Source organism: Artemia sp. Qi Xiang Cuo, chromosome 21, assembly GCF_049724085.1.
Source record: "Artemia sp. Qi Xiang Cuo chromosome 21, ASM4972408v1, whole genome shotgun sequence".
NCBI lineage: Eukaryota > Metazoa > Arthropoda > Branchiopoda > Anostraca > Artemiidae > Artemia > Artemia sp. Qi Xiang Cuo.
In genome coordinates this window covers 19444808-19465916 of record NC_142814.1, presented here as the reverse complement: position 1 = coordinate 19465916, position 21109 = coordinate 19444808, and the positions used below count along the sequence as shown (strand labels likewise).

At 34.3% G+C, this 21109-nt stretch overlaps 2 protein-coding genes across 2 annotated transcripts in view; both read left to right on the top strand.

Moving 5' to 3' along the window:
- LOC148939317 (uncharacterized) overlaps positions 1–10576 on the top strand; it is a 19960-nt gene extending 9384 nt beyond the window's left edge. Inside the window, exons 2-3 of the mRNA XM_089106690.1 lie at positions 2647–2776; positions 9858–10576. Coding sequence (XP_088962816.1) covers positions 2647–2776; positions 9858–10576 — 849 coding nt within the window. The remainder of the gene's footprint in view (positions 1–2646; positions 2777–9857) is intronic.
- LOC148939316 (uncharacterized) lies at positions 10452–21109 on the top strand. Its single transcript, XM_089106688.1, has 2 exons — positions 10452–11834; positions 20589–21109. Exons 1-2 carry the CDS (start codon positions 10600–10602, stop codon positions 20719–20721), a joined length of 1368 nt encoding a protein of 455 aa, XP_088962814.1. The 5' UTR covers positions 10452–10599; the 3' UTR covers positions 20722–21109.

Genomic DNA, 21109 nt, shown 5'->3' with positions numbered 1-21109 from the left:
TATGATAGGACTACGTCTGCAGAATTGCTGATCCCAGGTAGTGTAAATATCAGATTTAATCCATCAGCAATTTGTTGAGTCTTGTGAAAATATGAATCAAACAGTTCGTGGTAACGAACTGTAAGTAAGGAGCGACCCGGCTCAATGGTAACCGAAACTCTAGAAAACGGGTTTTTGATACCAATAGATATATCAAAAGAATCAGATTTCAATGCTGATTTCAAACATATAACTTTCATCAAGTTTAATTCTACCCATCAAAAGTTACGCGCCTGAGAAAATTTGGCTGATTTTTGAAAAAAGGGGGAAAGACCCCTTAAAGCTATAGAGCCTTGATGAAAATCACACCATCATATTCAGCGTATCAGAGAGCCCTACTGCAGAGGTTTCAAGCGCCTATCTACAAAAATGTGGAATTTTCCATTTTTTGCCAGAAGAAAGATCACGGATGCGTGTTTATTTGTTTGTTTGTTTTTTTTTTTTTTTACCACGGGTATTCGTATCGACCCAGTGGTCCTATAAAATCCTGAGCGGGCTCCTTGGAACGGGAATTAAAAGTTCTATTACCCTTTTTAAGTGACCAAAAAAAATGGAGGGCAACAAGGCCCCCTCCCACACTCATTTTTTCCCCAAAGTCACCCGATCAAAATTTTGAGATAGCCATTTTGTTCAGCATGGTCGAAACTATTATAACTATGTCTTTTAGGATGACTTTATCCCCCAAAGTCCCCAGGGGAGGGCTGAAAGTTATGAACTTTACTCAATGTTAACATATAGTATTGGTTATTGGGAAGTATACAGACTTTTTCAGAGGAGATTTTTTCTGGTCGGTGGGGGAAGGAGAGGGGCGGGGGCTATATGGAAGGATCTTTCCATGAAGGAAGTTTTCATGGAGGAAGGGAAATTGCCATGAAGGGGGCGCCAGACTTGCCAGCATTATTTATTGGTTATTGGGAAGTATACAACCATTTTCAGGAAGGATTTTTTCTGGAGGGGGGGGGCTAGAGGAGGGGATTACTCTGGAGAATATTTCCGTGGAGGATGTTTCTTTGGGGTAAGGGACATTTCTATGAAGGGGGCGCCGGATTTCCAAGCATTATTTAAGAAACGATCAGAAGTTAAATAAAAAAACAAGTTTTTTCAACTGAAATGTAAGAAGGAATATTAGAACTTAAAACGAACAGAAATTATAACGTATGTGAGGGGGTTCTCCCCAAGTCAATACCTCGCTCTTTACGCTACAGTTTTTTTTTAGTGCTTTCAAAAGAGCTATCTATTCTAATTAAACGGCCTTTGTGATTCAAGGGTTTGTGAATCAAATTTTTTTTTAACTTTTAACGTAAAGAGCGTGGTATTGACTAAGGGGAGAACCCCTTCATATAAGTAATAACATATACGTAATAAAAAAACAATAAAAAAACAAGCGATACGGCTCAATAGTAATCGAAACTTTTAAAAACGGAATTTTGATGTCAATAAATGTATCAAAAGAATGTGTTTATAATGCTGATTCTAAATATATAAATTTTATTAAGTTTAGTATTACTCATCAAAGGCTACGAGCCTCAGAAAACTCACCTGATTTTTTAAAGAGGGGGAAACATCCCCTACAAGTGAAAGAATTTTAATGAAAATCACACCGTCAGATTCAGCGTATCAGAAAACCCTATTACATAGGTTTCAAGCTCATATCTGCAAAAATCTGCAACTTTGTATTTTTTGCCAGAAGAAAAATATACGAATATAGAAGTTAGTTACGTAAGTTAATTTGTAAAGACATCCATTTAGCAAAAGAAAAGTAAAATTTTTATGCAAATAAAAGCTGCATTAACTAAAAAACGATCAGAAATTAAATAAAAAAACAAGTTTTTTAAACTGAAAGTAAGGAGCGACATTAAAACTTAAAACGAACAGAAATTATTCCGTATATGAAAGGCTGTCCTCCTCAACGCCTCGCTCTTTACGCTAAAGTTTTTTATTGTTTTAAAAAATAGAGTTGTGAGAAAGTCAAACTTTTTATCGTTTTAAAAAATAAAGTTGTGAGACAGAGTCAAACTTTAGCGTAAAGAGCGAGGCGTTGAGGAGGGGACAGCCCCTTTCATATACGGAATAATTTCTGTTCGTTTTAAGTTTTAATGTCGCTCCTTACTTTCAGTTTAAAAAACTTGTTTTTTTTATTTAATAACATATAGGAATACACTATAATCCTAGTTTAAGAAAGATGATTAATAGCCTGAGGTAGTTTTAGGGGAGGGACAGAGGGGGTCCTTGCTCTGAGTGCAGAAATTTTAGGGGCGCAAAATTTAAAACAAATAATCTAACGATTATAATTATTTTATAAATTTTATTTTTATTAAAATAAAATAGAGGGTGCAGTTAATAAATGAAAATAATTAATAGATTATTAATTAATTAATACAATAAAAATAAATCAAAAATGATAAGATAATAAAATAAAAATAATTAAAACATAAACTGTTAATTAATTAATAAATTGAAAATAATTTGTTAATAAATGGAAATCTTGTTAAATTTTGGTGTGAAAATTTTATGGGGGACAGGAAAGGGGGGTTTGCTAATCAAAATTTTCCCCCAACTGCAAGAGAGACCAGAACCACCACTGCTAATAGCTTCTTTTTGTTTTAGTGTGCATATCCAATTGGCACTCCATTGGATGTGAGATCTGAATGGGTAGTTCCTTTCAGACTAAGAGACTGGATTAGACGAAGTATCAGAAAAAGACATACTACTGGATCTTCTGGAACTGGATCTTTAGGTAAGACTAATTAAAAAGAAAACTGATGGAAGTAAATAGCAAAGTTGAACTCAAAACGAACAAAAATTATTGCTTCGTTGTATGTGCATTATATATCAATAAAACTAATTCAGATTTACCAGCTCATGATATTTCTTTTTATACTGCAGAATTTTGAAAAAAAACTAGCGCTTTACTGAAAACACAAATTACCATACAGTTTTAAAAAAAAAAAAAAATAAAGCTCCCTAGAGTTTGTTTCGCTGTAGAAAAAATGAAATATTTTAGAAAGTTTTTATATGGTTTAAATTCGCCTAATTTGATTACGAATTGCAAATAATCCTTTCTAGACAAATCTGAAATGAGGGTGTTTAGATAGTTTTAAGATTATAGACTAACTTAAGAAATTTCCATCATGGCTTAAAAATTCTGTACTATAAGGAAAAATAATAGGATATCTGGAGTTTATATCACGGTTTATTAATTCTTGATTTTGGGTTATACTAAATTTCATTTTTACAGCTAAAAAATTTATATTAATAGCTGTTGATTATATGGCTGGTGAAACCACAGTGTTACTTAATAAATAGGTCAATTTCATTTTGTATAGTATTGATGACTTTTTAGTTGCAATATTAAATTTCTTCTGTTTGAATTTTTGAAGAATTTAAATTGTATGCTAAATAATATTGATAGCTAAGAGCTTTATTAATTATCAAGTACGAATTATCAACATCTTTGTTAAATACTATTTTATTTTCTTTAGGCTACTTAGGGACTTTTCTGATCTTAAATCCTAAAGGGAGTTTGATATTCTCTTACTAGAGGCTACGTTCAATTAAAATTCCAACTGAACTAGAGGTTTTTTTGTCGACTAAAAATTTTTCTGGTCCCCTCTCTGGCGAAGATAATTGCTTTTTCTCTGATCCAGATGAAGTTTCAGTACAATATTATCTCTATTTCAGGAATATCCAAGAGTAAAAAAAAAACAAATCAAGTTCCATTCTTTTTTTAGGTATAAGTTTTCTGAACCAAGAAAAATTTATGCTGCACCAAAGGCCCTAAAAGGAATTTGCAATTCAAGTAGTCTCGTGAAAAGGAATTTTTTTAGATTTCTTTTGTAAGGAACCGCGGTTTGCTCTGTACTAGGCTGATGAAGTAAAAAACAAAATCGGCAGGTAATAAAGTGGCAAAGATATTTTATATTGAAATCGCAAAAGTAAATTAACAAAATAAAAATAATTAATACCATCTAGGATTGAAACTAATGTCTTTTGTGCTGGTATTTAATGCAATGAACTATTGCGGCAGGAGAATACACACATGATTTTTAAACGTACCCGGTAATGGTAAGTTTTAGGTCAAACTTACTGGTAAGTTTCATAAGTGGTAAGTTTAAGTTTTTGATTAACAAAAATGTTCTCAGTTGAAACAAATCCATCCCTAAGAAAGCTGCCACTTCAGATTCAATGCATGAGTCATACCCCTTTGAGCTTGTGCTGATATTGCTCTATCGGACTACCTCTTTGTCATTTCCTGCCAGAGTAAAAAAAAAGGGGGACACGCGATGAGTCAGTCAGTCTGAATAAGTAATACGTTCGTAGCAGAGGTCAACTTAATTTGGAGAGTTTTTGACTTTTGACTCGAATTTTATGACTGGCTATCTTAAACTATAGAATAAATAATCAGTGAATTATATATCCGGCTATAATGCGGGTAGTAAAACCTATTAATAAAAAATATTCCCGTCCGACCGATCTATGCACTTCGTGAAAGAGTCGTGGAAACCTTTACGGTCTATGTCAATCGATAGAAGATGTGATATAAATGACGGTATTCAGGGTATCAGAAATGTGCTTTTTGATAATGTGAAACTGGACCAATTAACAGCCTTTCTAAAATTCTTGAAGCCTATTTCACTTGGCTGCCACTTCTTTGAAGGAGATGAAGCTAGTGCTTTGTGTGTTATCTCGTACTTAAAATTTGCTGCAGCGGCGTTTCCAGGAGACTATACCGTTTTTGCCAGTCTCAAAGGCCGAGGAAAGGAAAATCCACAAGTACCTAGAAAATAGGAGAATATTTGCATATGAACCCGCCCTGGCTGCAGCTACTCTACTTGATCTGCTTTTTGGTGTAAACTCACTGACACAGGATAGGTTTACGGATGCAGGGAGCTTTCTAAACTTTCTTACCAATTTCAGAAGGATGGTGGTTCATTTAACGAAGGATCTGAAGCTGACTCTGTCGAAGTCTTTAACACAGAACTCTGTAGCTACGTATCCAATAGTGGACCGTTTTCCAAATCATTGTACTTTGAGACTGCAAAAGCTGTCGAATTAGCAGCTTGTTGGTAGGCTGTTTTTTTTGCGAAGTTGGTGCTTACGTGAGTGGCTGTAAAAATCTCAACAATTTGTGTTACCGTAGCCTTCTGCAACAGACTCTGGTCCGGTTATGGACTAGTACAGACCCACAGTAGTGACCACATCAACCATGAAAATAGTGAACAAAAGTCTAATGGTCCACATCAATAGCAAAAAAATTAGCATCGCCATGCAGCTTCAAAAACGCCTGGAAATCGACGTGAAAGGCTGGAAGGAATGTTCACGCTGCCATCATGTCTTTCTATCAATAGTTCACTGCCACATGATAGTGGAGATGGTCTGGTGGAAAATGATCTATCAGATATAGCAATTGAAGATGCACCAGATGAGGAGGAGGAGCAGCAGCTCTAGCTTATGACTTATTATCTTTTATAATGAATTATCTGAAGCCTAAAGTGCAATTTTTTATAATTTTTCCCTAGTGTAAACAAAGTAGGAAATAAACAAATAAAATCATGTAAAAATAATATTTTTCTTATCAATCTGTCAGAGGAGAGAGAATATTCTCTTTTAAATTCATGAGTAATTGAAACTTACCGCTTATGTGTTAACTTACCAAAGTTGGTAAATATCTACCAAATCATATTATTGAGTTAGGAATAAAGTGAATACACTATTTGATGCCTTTTTTTATGCTGATTATGAATATAATAATTATTTCTATCGGAAATGAATTTCAGCCCCCCACCCCCCGCTATATACCTAACCTAACCCTGAATTGGCATATATTGGGGGGGGGGGCTGAAATTCATTTCCGATAGAAAAGTTTATTATATTCGTAATCAGCATAAAAAAAGGCATCGAATGGTGTATTCACTTTAGTCCTAACTCAATAATATGATTTGGTAGATATTTACCCCAAAGTTACCGGTAATGTAAGTTACCGGTAACTTATTCGGAAAGAGTAAGTTTCGAAACTTACCGGTAAATCTTGAACGCTAATGGATCCTGGTGGTGCGCTTTTTGTTTCGATTCTCCACCATTCCTGAGAGGTTTCAAGGTCGTTTTCAAAATTTACGAAAATTTATTCAGTAATTATCTATTTCTGTTAATATAAATATAAATAAAAAGTTATTACCCCTGAAACAAATTTAAATTGCTTTTTTTTACCAGGCAGTCTCTTCAAAGCTCAGTTTTTACTTTTTACTTCCGAAGAGCACTTGTTGGGGAAATATTTAAGAGAGGGACTGCGAATAGATAGTTAAGAATTTTCGGCCATAGGGATTTCAGTGGTAGACTGCTTATAATTTCACTCCTGAAATAATACAAAAAGTTCCGTTTTCGGTGCCATATGCCACTCTGATAGGGTGTTGTCAGGAGGCTGGGAATATTCAGTATTCAAGAGGATGCTACTGTAAAATTTCGGTTAAGGGTTTTCAACCATGGAGATTTAAATAGTACTATTTAAATTTCATCCGTTTCTAGAAACGGATAGTGCCGTAGCCTTGAGACAAATTTAAAAAGCACGTAAATGTAAGTATTGGCTTGCAAATAAGCCCTTAAATAGCTCTGTGATGTTTTAGCATCCCAATAGGAAAAAATGCCAGGGAAAAAAGGGAATAAAAAATATACATCAGTGATAGATTGGCTAAAATGTGATTTTCTCAGGTTTTCAAATAAGGAGGGGACTGAAAACCCCGGTTCAGTTTTTTCGACCATGGTGATTTTCAAGACACCGACAATTCTAAAATCAGATAAATACAACCCCAAATAATCGTCCTTGCAAATGGCAATAAGGAGCATAAAAAAGTCGGTTTTAAAAAGATAATACTTTTTTTAATTTGGTTATATTGACATAGCAGTAATTGTAATTTGTAAGTAATTTTAATCTCAATGAAAATCATGAATAAAGTTTCCATAAAACTTTCTCACAGTTTTTCTTGTCATAGATTTTTTGCTTATCGCTAAAAATGCCAATGTGAGTGGTGTCGACGTTGTTACCCGTCATCATACGAACCGTCTTTGTGTTCATTTGCTACTGAAAAAATGATGATCATTTTTCGTTATACCAGATAAAGTTTCGTTATTTGTATGTATTATTTAAAAAAAAATGTTAAAAAAGAAGTTGTTTAAGATAATTAAAGGGCCATAGTAAAACCTAAACTGAGTAGAAATAAAGAAGTATAATAACAAATAAAGGAGTATAATAATGAATAAAGGAGTATAATAATAAATAAAGAAGTATAATAATTCTTTAAGATAATTAAAGGGCCATAGTAAAAACCTAAATTGAGTAGAAATTAAAGACGTATTATAATAAATAAAGAATTACAATAATAAGTAAAGCAGTATATTATTTCTTTAAGATAATTAAAGGGCCATAGTAAAACCTAAACTGAGTAGAAATAAAGAAGTATAATAATAAATAAAGGAGTATAATAATAAATAAAGGAGTATAATAATAAATAAAGAAGTATAGTAATTCAAACGTAATATGAACAGAATTCACTATGAATGAATAAATGAAGCCCAAAATGAGCAGGAAATCAAAACGAATAATCACATTAAATATAAAGATTACAGATAGTACTATGGACGAATTGGTGAATCCTAAAATGACCAGAAATTAAAATGAATAAGTAAAGCTAAAGCAAACAGAAATTATCACAAACAAGAGTAAGGCTACCGCCCCCTTGTCTCACCCTAAACCCATTATATACTAGATTATGATACGAGCTATACTGAAAACAAAATATTATTTTACTTATTTTCTCAAAATTAGGGTCCTCGTGGTCAGAAATTGCTAGCCAACATGTTTCTAGCTATACAAAAAGGTTTGTTAGCCTGTTTTAAGGCCCAATATCATGGCGAATCAATATTTTACTTGTTATTTACGAATCGGTTTCTCTTGACCCAGGAATTCGTTTCAAGCCAACTTAACAGCAAATTTTCGAGCCCCCATTTTCAGGAACCTGGGGGTCCATTCGATTGGAAAATGAAAGCTTTTGTGTTTTTTTTTAAGGATTGAAAGTGACTGGAGGACATCCAGATCCTTCCCTCGTTCTTTGATATCTAATCAATATTGTAAGATAGCCGTTTTGTTCGGAATAGTCAAAAGGTCCTAATAATATGCCTCCATGGACGGTATGACACCCAAAGTTCCTGGGGCAAGGGCTGTAAATTGTGCCAACGACGTTCTGGTCTTAAAAACGTTTGAAGGGTGTACCCCTACTCTTGTTTGTGGTAATTTCTTTTCGGCTTACAAGACAAAAGATACTGCTATGTATGAATAGATGGATCCTAACACAAACAGTAATTGTGTTGTCTTTTGAAGTCAGATTTAAGCGGGTTTAATCTTCCATCTTCAATCCCATTAGGGTGCAATTTTTCTTAAACCAAAATTTGCTATTGTTGAGAAACATTTATAGTGAAACGACACCTTCATTGTTGGTAGAGGAAAAATTTTGCAGCATTGGGCAAGATCATTGCATATAAAGGTGATGACGCTTCGTGCTATGACACTTAAAAGAATGACATTTTATATGATGACAGGAAAAAGCGACACTTAGGACAATGACTAATAAAACAATGGCAAAAAAAGTCATTGACAAACAATGACAAAAATCTTCCGATGACAAAATGTGATAATTCACAATGGGATATAGAAACACTGCTGACTTTTTTTTAGAAAAAAGAACCGGGAGCACTTTTTTTTGTAATAACTCGAAACAAACAGTGACATTTTCTCGAATGATGAAGGAAAAGAATAACTCTCTTAAAGATGACCACAAAATTGGTGACATACAACTATGACAAAATATTGTCATTGTTTTGTGGCAAACGGCCTGGACATTTCAACTAAGGTTCATGTAATTCTTGTTCGTGTTTTGTTTAGTGACAACAAAATATTATTTTTAGTTAGTTTATCTACATTAAGCTCCACATGGTCAGGGACTTTCAGTTTTAGGTTTCAAGCCATCAAAAAAAAAAGGTTTGTTTACTCGTTTTTGGCCCTACATCGAGAGACATTAGTGTTTTTTTTTAATCAAAGAAATAATCAAAGAAAAGAATAACACTTTTAGACATGGCAACAAATTTGGTGACACAAAATTATGACAAAATATTGTCGTTGTTTTATGGCAAACGATCTGGACATTTTAACTAAGGCTGATGCTTTACATTAAACAACATTGTTCAGGGGCAGTAAAGCAAAACGCCTAACTCCAATCAAACTTAAATTTCACATGTCCAAATCATCAACAATCTTGGTCTCTTATTATATCATTAGTAAAATTTAAAATTATTTTGCAAAAGAAAATTCAGACAATTAGTCAGATTTTTCTTGTGATCCTGATGCTGTCAGGACCCTAGGATCTGGGAAAATGGTCAAATTTGCGGGGCACCGCACCCCGGAGATACTGCGCTGTAAACATTATATTGAATAATTTCCCATTATTATTTATTAAGTTTAAATCAATAGTAATTGTTTTACCTAACGAGTATTTCATTTCTGTTAATGGTAACTTTTTAGCAATTACTAGAAACAATTGTAAAGTGCCTATAGAAGAGTGATGTTATTGTTGATAAATAAATGTACAAGGACCGAATGTATTGCAAAATAGGTGCAGAATTTTATCAGTCAAACCTGTAAACTAAATGTCCACTTGAGAGTTGGCTTGCTACAAAGGATTTTTGATAGTCCCCGCAACAACTCTGGTGGCTGCTTTTGTATAGATTCCTATTTTACTTGTCTTTACTAAAATCCACTTTTTCTTCAACAGGAAGGCCATGTAGTAATCTTGCGAATACTTCTGCATCGGATTCACCTTTATGTCACTTGTCGTCTACTCAGACAAGCCCCGCTCTATCAACCATATCAACAATAAGTAGTACTAGCTCTAAGCAGCCTAAAGTTTCTCCTATTCAATTATATAGTTTAAATAGTCCAGGTATTGTTGATGGTGGTAGTTCGTTCCAGGGTAACTTAGAGGCTCGTAATTCAACTTCGATTGAAGAGGAGGGTACTCTGATTATCAAGACAGACGGTTCTCTTACCGGTCTATCGCTTTTTGATATTGATTGTGGAACGTCAGAGAATCGGCAGAACAATGAAAATGACTCGTCTTTAAATGTGTCGTACACCAAAGCTTCTGGCTTACCTCATGAAAGACCAGGACAGAATAACGATTTAGTGATTGATACGCTACAGGAAGCTCACAAAGAAAGAATTGGTGGTAAATTGTTTGTGTTTACAAATGAGGGCAAGAATCGAAAGGTAAAATTTCAGGTGGCTCTCATGATGGTGTACAAATTCAGTGTTATGGAGGATCTACTGAAATTCCTAATGCCTCTGTCGGTAGTTTTTCTAGTAATTGTGGACCTGAAAATGCATTCAGAACAAACTGTGCCACTTCTTTCAAATATGCGAAACCTATCGCACCTTCAGGCATTAGTCAGTTATCCTCTTCGCCGCCACTGTTTAACTCTATTGAAGCTGTAAACTCATATTTTCCGCTTTCTTCAATGGTAGAGGTGGCGAAACCTCTCGATGCTGTGGTTTGCTATGATATTGATGAAGAACTGAATTTGCATCAGGAGATTGAGCAAGCTGAACACTTTTCGTTCTTAGATGGCATCACTACAGCTGAAGAAAACCAGCCTGTTTGTCAAGCCACTATGCTTTCTTGCTCAAGGGAAGCTTCGCTCCCAATTAACATTGAAACCCCAAGTTTTTCTGTATATTCAGATTTGGATATTAACTATTCTTTTGATCCTACAAATCAGCAACAAGAAGAAAGTATTTCCGACCAAAAATTGACTGGGAGTGGCCAAAACTATGGTAGTTTGCAAAACGGTATTAATACTTCCCTTGGAGTGATACCTGTAGATATCACACAGAATGAATTTGATTTTGAGACACTGATGGAAACTGGTGACATTAAAGTCAAGGAGGAATTGGATATATCCTCAGAAAGTCCAAGAAATGACTCGGAAGTCTGCCAAAGTGAAGTAATGATTAAATCCAAAAAGGACGAGTTTCTGCAGAAGTTAAACCTGCAGAAGTTGATGAAACATTTTCAGCGAAAGCTAAAGAAATCCAAGCGTAAAAGTGTGAAACCCAAAGCAGATGTAATTGACAAAAAGGAGCAACTGAATGTGTCATTAACTGAGAATTCAACTGATTCAACTTCACAAGGGAATGAAGTTGTACTCTACAGTGGTACTTTAGTCATTGACAACATTGATAGTGCGCCTACCTTAGAAACTCGTATGCACCATATACCTGAATCAGTGTCTTCTGATAAAAACCCAGTGACTTCAGTTGAACAAACCTCCATGGTTGTAGATAATGATGTAAAAGTTGTTGACATTAATCAGTCAAGTTCTATAGTCAATATTGTACAATGCCATAGTAAAGATCCAAATGTTTGTTTTGAGTACTGTGTTAGTTTGGAAAACGCTCCTAAGAGTCCTTCAGGTGTTCCTAAATTTGATACAGATAGTGATAAGAGGCCAGCTGAAGAAAGTGATCCATCGGGTGAAGCAGAGATGCCTGCTAAAATTGAGAACCTGCGTAGTGAGGCAGCCTCATCTGTGGTAGAGAAACCTACTGACTTGACTCCTAAAAAATCTCCATTCAAAGCGAAGAAGACAAATACTTCTGAGTCTTTTAGTGCAGATGCTAGGAGTGAAATTCTCAAAGCTTATGCAGAGCTAGAGGTGAAATGTGGTCGCAATTGGAATCTGCGCTCCCGAAGGTAATATAGTTAAAAAGTTCTATTTACCTTGATCAGTGGTTGCCAACCCCTGCAAAAAAAGATTTTTATCGTTGAGTACCCCCTTCCATGGAGTATTATTAACCACTTATAACACTTCTAAGGAATTATTTTATTTTTTCGTCATTTATTTTTAAGCTTCAAAAGCACACTTTAATTATACAAAATATATATGAAAACTGAGTATATTCATAATATTAGAAAACAAGGCTAAATCTAGCTAAAATTCCGCTATTACTGATTCTGCCATCCCTGATATTTTTTCACAGGCTTCTGCATAACCCCTTGGTTACCCTTTGGTTGGGTACGCGTACCACAGGTTGGGAACCACTGACCTAGACTATGACCCTTTTTTTTATCTTTTCTTTCTTTCTTATTATAGTGATTTAAATGATGTTATTTGTTTTTTTCCCGATCACCCCGTGTCAACTTTTGTTTTTTTGTGAATCACATTGATTTTTTCTATATAAATTTTTGATAAAGTTAAATAAACATATTAATATAAAAAAAATACCAGGGGGTGAGTTAGAGGTAAACCTTACAAGTGTGGGGTAGACATCATGCTTCTGGGTAGGTTAATTGTACACTCTATTAGAAAATATTGTATACTAATACAAGACGCATGTGAAATAAAACTATCCATGCATTGCTAACTATCAAAAAGAAATAGATTTCATAAACTTCACAGTCGTTAGTACAAAATACCATATACAAACACAAAATACACATGTTAGATTACAAATTACACGTGCTACTACAAGATATCGTATGTAAATACAAAATCTGTAAAATTACAAAATTACATGTGTTACTACAGAATTTTGGTAATAAATAGAAAAAGCAGAATATTGCGTGCAAATGTTTTTTTTCTGTTTCGATTTAAAATTTGTGTATTTAAACTCTGGATTTAAACTTTGTGTATATATGTAAAATAAGTGTAAATTTACCAAAAGCTGAGAATTATATGATTACTTCATTGCTTGAACATTATTCATGGTAACTTTCTTCCCTACCGTCGCCAAAATTGGGAAAAGATATACCCTAAAATGTTCAAAAATCTGTATCTTTCTTTTGGAAATTCTAAGGTTTGACCCACTGCTCCCCCCAGAAAAAATCTCCATCTTCAATGGCGTTCTCACTAAAGTATTTAAGTATGTGAAACTAGATGTGACTTATCATGATAAAAAAATTACAGATTTTATCACAGATAAAATATATATATTTAGATATGGGATAATTTCTGGCCATAAGTTTTTACTTCAATCTTCAATTAAGAACTTTTTTCTAAAGTTTAATTTTTTCAAATGTCAAATTCATAATTATACTAAATATATAAGGGGCTATTATCAACCCTCTACTCTTTACGGTGAAGTTCAACCAATTTATCGATTTTTAAATAGTTTGATATCTTAAAAACTACCTTTTTTGCAATCTATGACTTCCCAGGACCCATATTGCATATTCCATCTAAAAATATTTCTTCAAATGAAGGGAGGCTGAGGGCAAATTTCCTCTCCATATTGATTTGATGACCTACGATTGACAGGAAATATTTAGCCCTAAGATAATACTTTTTGAGACTCTAGCCCCGCCCCTTTATGTAATACAAAATTCATTAACATACGCAGAGGGGGATTAGAACCCCCCCCCTCCACAAAAAATCTCATTTTTTGAATTTCTGAGCACTTTATTTATATTATATAAATATAATAAATAAACATTTTAACATTGACTCCCCCCCATCCCGAAAAATATCCTGCATACTTGACTGACCTAGTGTATAATTGTCTTTGCTACTATACAAATAGTTTACAAAATTACAAAAATGTGTAATTTATGCTGAACATACGTTTGGCTCTACTGGGACCAGCAAGTTCTTAGCCCTATCAAACAGTTCGTGGTAACAAACTGTAATTAAGGAGCGACCCGGCTCGATAGTAACCGAAACTCTAAAAAATAGGATTTTGGTACCAGTAGATACATCGAAAGAATCGGATTTTTATGCTGTTTTCAAATATAAGTTTCTTCAAGTTTAGTCTTACCCATCAAAAGTTAAGAGCCTGAAAAAATTTGTCTGATTTTTGAAAAAAGGGTAAATTATACCCTAAGAGTAATAGAATCTTACTAAAAATGAAGTTATCAGATTCAGCATAACAGAAAACCCTACTGTAGACGTTTAAAGCTCCTATCCGCAAAAATGTGGATTTTTTTTTTGCCAGAAGAAAGATCACAGAGGCGTATTTTTTTGTTTGTTTGTTTTTTTTTGTTTTTTTTTCTTTGGGGTGATCGTATCGATCCAGTAGTCCTAGAATATCATGAGAGGGCTCGTTCGAATGGAAATTAAAGGTTCTAGTGCCCTTTATAAGTTACCAAAAAATTGGAGCGCAACTTTGCCCCCTCCCACGTTAATTTTTTCCCGAAGTCACCCAATCAAAATTTTGAGATAGCCATTTTGTTCAGCATAGTCGAAAATCTAACGAATATGTCTTTGAGGATAACTTAATCCCCCACAGTTCCCGGGGAAGGGCTGCAAGTTATGAATTTTGCCAATTGTTTACATACAGTACTGGTTATTGGTAAGTATACAGACGTTTTCAGGAGAAATTTTTTTATGGTGGGAGGGGTCGGACAAGCGGGCTACGTAGGAGGATCATGGAGGATGTTTCCTTGGGAGAAGATAAATTTTTATGATGGGGTGCCGGATTTCCCAGCCTTATTTAAAAAACGATCAGAAATTAAATAAAAAAACAAGTTTTTTCAACTGAAAGTAAGGAGCAACATTAAAACTTAAAACAAAAAGAAATTATTATGTATATGAGGGGGCTTGCCCCCATGTCAACACCTTGTTCTTCGCGTTAAAGCTTTTTGTATAATTCAAAAGAGATATCTATTCTAATTAAACGGCCTTTGTGATTCAGGGATTTGTGATTCGAACAAAATTCGAACTTTAGCGTAAAGAGCGAGATATTTACTAGGGGGAGAACCCCCTCATATAGGCCTACGTAATAAAAAAAACAATAAAACACAAGCGATACGGCTCAATAGTAATCGAAACTTTTAAAAAAGGAATTTTGATGTCAATAAATATATCAATAGAATGGGCTTATTATGCTGATTCTAAATCTATAAATTTCATTAAGTTTAGTATTACTCATCAAAGGCTACGAGAATGAGAAAATTTACCTGATTTTTGAAAAAGGGAGAAAATACCCCCTACAAGTGAAAGAATCTTAATGAAAATCACACCATCAAATTCAGCATATTAGAAAAGCCGATTACATATGTTTCAAGTTCATATCTGCAAATATGTGCAAATTTGTATATTATTGCCAGAAGAAAGATCACGGATGCGTGTTCATTTTATTTTATTCTTATTTTTTTTTTCAGGGGTGGTCGTATCGACCCAATGGTCCTATTATCAAGAGAGGGCTCATTCAAACGGAAATTAAAAGCTATTGTGCCCTTATTAAGTGACCAAAAATACTGGAGGGCAACGCCCCTTCTTCCCAATTTTGTCTGATCAAATTTTGAGATAGTCATTCTGTTCAGCATAGTAAACCCAACAAACATACCTTTGAAGGTAACAAATTATTCTTAGAGCCCTTGTGAAAAGGTCTTAAAGTTAAAAAATTTCCCAATTGTGTACGTATAGTATTTGTTATTGGGAACTATGCATACATTTTTTTTGGGGAAGGGGGAATTTTCTGCTGCTTTTTTTTCCACAGGGAGAATTTTCCATGGGGAGGAAAGTTTCCATGGAATAAACTTTACAGGGAAATTTTACACTGTGGGAATTTGACAGAATTCCAATACAAAATTCTTTTTATGCGTCTTGCTTTCATTTTGCCGATTCATTTTTACGCTTGGACATGTTAAAGGTAACTCTGTGGGGTAAATTATCACCGAGATTGAATTATCTAGAGAATATTTCTGTAGGGAGAGGGGATCTTTCTGTGGAGGTGGAGCCAGATTTCCTGGCATTATTTAACAAACGATCAGAAATTAAATGAAGAAACAGATTTCTTCAACTGAAAGTAAGAAACATTATTAAAACTTAAAACGAACAGAAATTATTATGTATATGAGGTGGGGCTGACCCCTCCTCAACACCTTACTCTTTACGCTGAAGGTTGAATATTGTCCCAATTCTTTATGAACGACTCCTGTAACACAAGGGTTGTTTAATATCAGTTGTTTAGAACAATCAGAAGTTTTTTTTTCTTTAAGTACTAAAAACTGTAGCGTGAAGAGCAAGGTGTTGAAGAGGGGCTTATCCACCTCTCATGCAGGAAAAAATAAAGATTAATGTATTTCAAACAGTTCGCGGTAACGAATCAAACAGTTCGTGGTAGCGAACTGTAAGTAAGGAGCGATCCGACTCAATAGCAACCGGAACACTAAAAAAATGTAATTTTGATACCAATAGATACCTCAAAAGAATCAGGTTTTTATGCTGATTTCAAATATATAAGTTTCATCAATGTTAGTCTTACCCATCCAAAGTTACGGGCCTGAGAAAATTTGCCTTATTTTCGAAAAAAGGGAGAAACACCCCCTAAAAGCTGTAGAACTCCATATGAAAATTACACCATCCGATTCAGAGTACCAGAGAACCCTACTATAGAAATTTCAAGCTCCTATCTGCAAAAATGTGGAATTTTGTATTTTTGGCCAGAAGAAAGATCACGGATGCGTTTTATTTATTTATTTATTTTTCCAGGGGTGAGCGTATCGACCCAGTGGTCCTAGAATTTCGAAGGAGGGCTCGTTCGAACCGAAATTAACAGTTCTAGTGCCCTTTTTAAGTGACCAACAAAGATGGAGGGCAACTAGGCCCCCTCCCACGCTCATTTTTTTCCCAAAGTCACTCAATCAAATTTTGAGATAGCCTTTTTGTCCAGCATGGTCGAAAAATACAATAGCGATGTCTTTGAGGATGAATTAATCCCCCACAGTCCCCGGGAGAAGGTCTGCAAGCTATGAACTATGCCCGCTGTTTACATATAGTATTGGTTATTCGGAAGTATACAGAAGTTTTCAGGGGGGGATTTTTTTCTGGTAGTTGTGGGGGGGGGGGAGTCGGGGGTTACGTGGGAGAATCTCCATGGCAGAAGTTTTCATGGGGGAAGGGAATTGTTATGAAGGGGGCGCCAGATAATTTTTCAGCATTATTTAGAAAAAACGATCAGAAATTAAAAAAAACTTTGTTTTTCAACTGAAAGTAAGGAGCAACATCAAAACTTAAAACGAACAGAAATTATTACGTATATGATTGGGTTCGCCCCCTACTCATTGCCTCGCTCGTTACGCTAAAGTTTTTTTTGTTATGTTATCAGAGCTATTTATTCTAATTAATGGCCTTTGTGACTAAGGGTTCTTTTTTCAAGAATCGGAAAAAAAAATTCTAACTTTAGCGTAAAGAGCGAGGTATTGACTAGGGGGTGAACCCCCTAATATACGTAATAAAAATATACGAATATAGAATTCGTCACGTAATTTAATTCGTAAGTTACTTCAGATCAATATTTCGAGAAAGCCATTTAGCCAAAAAAAAGTAAAATGAATAGGCTATGCTAAATTTCGTATAAATTATTCATGTACGGTGAGCCAAAATAAAAGCTGCATTAATTCAAAAACGTTCAGAAATTAAGTAAAAAACAAGTTTTTTTAACTGAAAGTAAGGAGCGACATTAAAACTTAAACCAAACAGAAATTATTCCGTATATGAAAGGGGCTGTCCCCTCCTCAATGCCTCGCTCTTTACGCTAAGGTTCTACTCTGTCTCACAACTTTATTTTTTAAAACAATAAAAAAAACTTTAGGGTAAAGAGTGAAGCGTTGAGGAGGGAACAGTCCTTTTCATATACGGAATAATTTCTGTTTGGTTTAAGTTTTAATGTCGCTCCTTATTTTCAGTTAAAAAACCTTGTTTTTTTTTATTTAATTTGGGCCATAGCTTGAACCTAGCTTGTGTTTATGCCATGCATCGGCCACCTCCCAGCTGCTATGTCAGCCCGTGTGAACACTTGCGCTAGTAATAAACTGAAGCCAGTTGCATGTCGCACGAACAGATTCAGCGTTTCTTTTATTCTTTTTTCTACACGTGCTTATAAAAAGTTAATATTAAAAGTTTTAGTTTGTAATTGTAAAAAAAAACGGCAGCATTTCGTATTTTTTTTTTTTTGTATAGATATGACAGCTGTTTTGATTAAATGAGTTTGAGTCTGAACTTGCAATAGCGGAATCACGAATAACAATGACTATTAAAAATAGATTTTGTACTCGTTTGAAAATGTTCCTTCTTTGAATCTCAAATCGATTTTATTCGTTATTATAAGAAGATGACCATGGAGCCAATAAACCGCCCCAGACCTTAAGGGCTTTAATGAATTATAACTTCAATTTGAATCTAGCACCTGCTTATTTCTACATGGCTTTCTATTTGAAAGCAGAATCATGTCACAAAGAAATGAAAGTTCGGTATAACAACTTCAAGTAGTTCTTTTATCATATACTATAAAGCTCTTCCTCAATTCATATATTTTAATTGCGGACACAAAAGCGAGTGAAAAGCATCCTTTTTGGCTCCATGCAAGAGCTTTACCTAGCTTTCTAAAATATAAGGTCACATTAATCAATCCAGCTTGAAGTCCCCGCTTTCTACAAAAACTTTAGCGGTTAGAACCACTTTCTCGCTAGTAACTGGTGGCATCGGTGGCATCCGGTGGCATTGGAAAAAAGCCAAGTTGTAGTATTGTCACACAATTAAAATGAATATGTTAAGCTAAGACAAAACATGATTTACAACAAAGCTGATTTTAAATCACTTTTGGCCAATTTAAAGGGCACAAGAACTTTCAATGTACGATCAAATAAGCCCCTTACCGAGTTTTTAAGACCACTTTTATAGGAAGAAAAATAATACAATAGGGAGAAAAAAATAACAAAATAATACATAGAATGCACATTGTTCTTTACTTACTCAATGGTACCATGTCGACTCTGGTTTGAGAAGGAAAGGTTTAAAGATAAGAAAATAGTGATCTATTGAACTATGCGTAACAATTAAAAACTAAAATGAACAGACGTTACGACGAATTTTTTTGAAATTCGTCTTAAAAATTCGTTAATTTTTTTTTAAATTCGTGGGTATTTTAAAAACAGTAAAACTAAATTCTTTGTCATTACCCATTTTTTTTTTATCTTTTTTGTATCATATTCATCACGATTTGGGATTAAGGAGGGTTTGAGGGGACTTCGACCCCATTCGTTCAATTTAACTTCCGCTCGTTTAAGCTTAGCTTTACTATACTCAGTTTATTGGTTTGAACATGACCGAATGTAAGTAAATTTAGCTCGTGTTAAGTTTATACTTGTTATTTACTTTTTTGGGAATTTCTACAAATTCATTCTCGCAATGAATTTTTACCATTAAGATTAATCGAAATCTCTTGTTACCATTCCTGAATCAGCTTCAAATGGCGATTCTTCCTCACTCGACAGTTTTTTTAAAACTTGTTTTAGATTTTAGGTTTTGGCACATGCTCGAACCCTAATACTATAAACTTAAAAACAGCCATCATTTTGTAGAATTATTGTTAAATTTTTCTTGTTTTGAACACTAAGATAAGAAAAAAAAATCAAGTAACTGTTTGTGCAAAAACTATGAGGAGTAGAAAAAATTGAAGTATATATCTGAATTTTGTAAATAAAACTGCATTTATAGAATGTCGGTAATAATCCTTTGTTTTTTTTTTGGCTATGTTTTGAATCCAGATTGCGAATAAGCTGTAATTTGTAAGGCTTAGGTATAGATAGGCTTGAACAGGTTTGCTCTAACCCATTATGCCACGCTTTGGCAAATACTACATGGGAATCAATTCGCTCTTTGTAAGTCAATGTTACACCATCGATTATAACTAGATAAAATTGGAGGTAAAATCATCGTTGCTCCATAGAGGCAACCTATTAAAGAGCTAACTCTAACTCATACTAATCGAAAATTTAAAAAAGCGGTTTGAAAATAGTTTGGAAATAGTGAATGTTTATAGTAGGACCACCAAGCCAAAGAAGTGTCTTTGGCCCTCTCTCGGAAAATGGCCCCTCCCCACGGCTTCCTTTTTGGCTTCCTTTAAGAAGAAAAATCCGTTAAGATTCTTAGAACAATATCTAATAAAATAAAACTCGTTTGAAGTAAATCCCACTATTTGCAAAAAGCCCAGTCTAAAAAGAATTGATAACGAATAAATACAGTACAAGAAAACCGAGCGTCGGCTATTTTTTGAATCCAGGTTGTGAATAAGCTGCAATTTATGAGGCTTAGGTATAGATAGGCTTAGGACCAAAGATAGGCTTAGGGGCTTTAGTTTCTTTTTCGAAAAATATCATGTGACTATAATAAAACCTTTTACGTTACGTTCGAGAAGACTATTTTTCCCAGCGCAAATAGGCTATTGCGTAAAATATGCGTAAATTACGCAGTAGCGTAAAATACGCTATTGCGTAAGGATTGAATGATTTTGTCTTTAAGAAAAAAAAATCTATGCAGCACATATGGCTGCCAAAAAAAGTGCTTTTTTGAATTTAGCATGCATTAACGACATTACAAAACTTTCTTGAACAATTTTTTTTTAATTCGAAGTACCCAAGTTTTGCAAAACTGAAAAGTATTATTGCGGGTCTAAAAAGTTCTAATCGTAATGTGTTTAATTATTTAATCAATTTATTTAATTTTAGCTGTTCTGTAAGCCTGACTGATATTTTGGGTGTGAAACCTTTAAAACCATGTCCCTTTGAAAGACCTGTAAAGAAAAGTAAACTAGAAAGGTCACGGAATGGAAGAAAAGGGAAGAAACTGAAGAATGAATAAGTTAAAGAAGATATCTTAATTTTGAAGTTAGCTGATCTGTTCAAATGTGGGTAAAAGAACTAGAATTCTGGCTGTGCTCAGATGAGTATTGTAAGTTTACATAAAGTGACCCACGCCGTGTGAATAATGGCAAATTTTCCTGTTGGTTGGCTTTTAAATTTTCGACAGCGTTTTCAGATAGGAAAACGTTCTGGTAAAATAGCAAAGACAAATATGAACTTATAGAAAATGGCACATACTACCTTCAACAGTAAGTCACTAGAATCAATTAATCTAGAATGTGATAGTTGTCTTCTCTGTGATTCCTTCGAGAGGCGTATTGCTATACAATTAATTAACTCCCTTCTTGTTTCTCAACCTATGACATAAGAAAAAGCCCAGGGCTGTA

Coding starts and splice junctions, on each gene's coding strand:
- LOC148939316 (XM_089106688.1), top strand. CDS start 10,600: ATGGTAGAGGTGGCGAAACCTCTCGATGCTGTGGTTTGCTATGATATT. Junction 11,835..20,588: donor TGGAATCTGCGCTCCCGAAG/GTAATATAGTTA, acceptor ATTTAATTTTAG/CTGTTCTGTAAGCCTGACTG.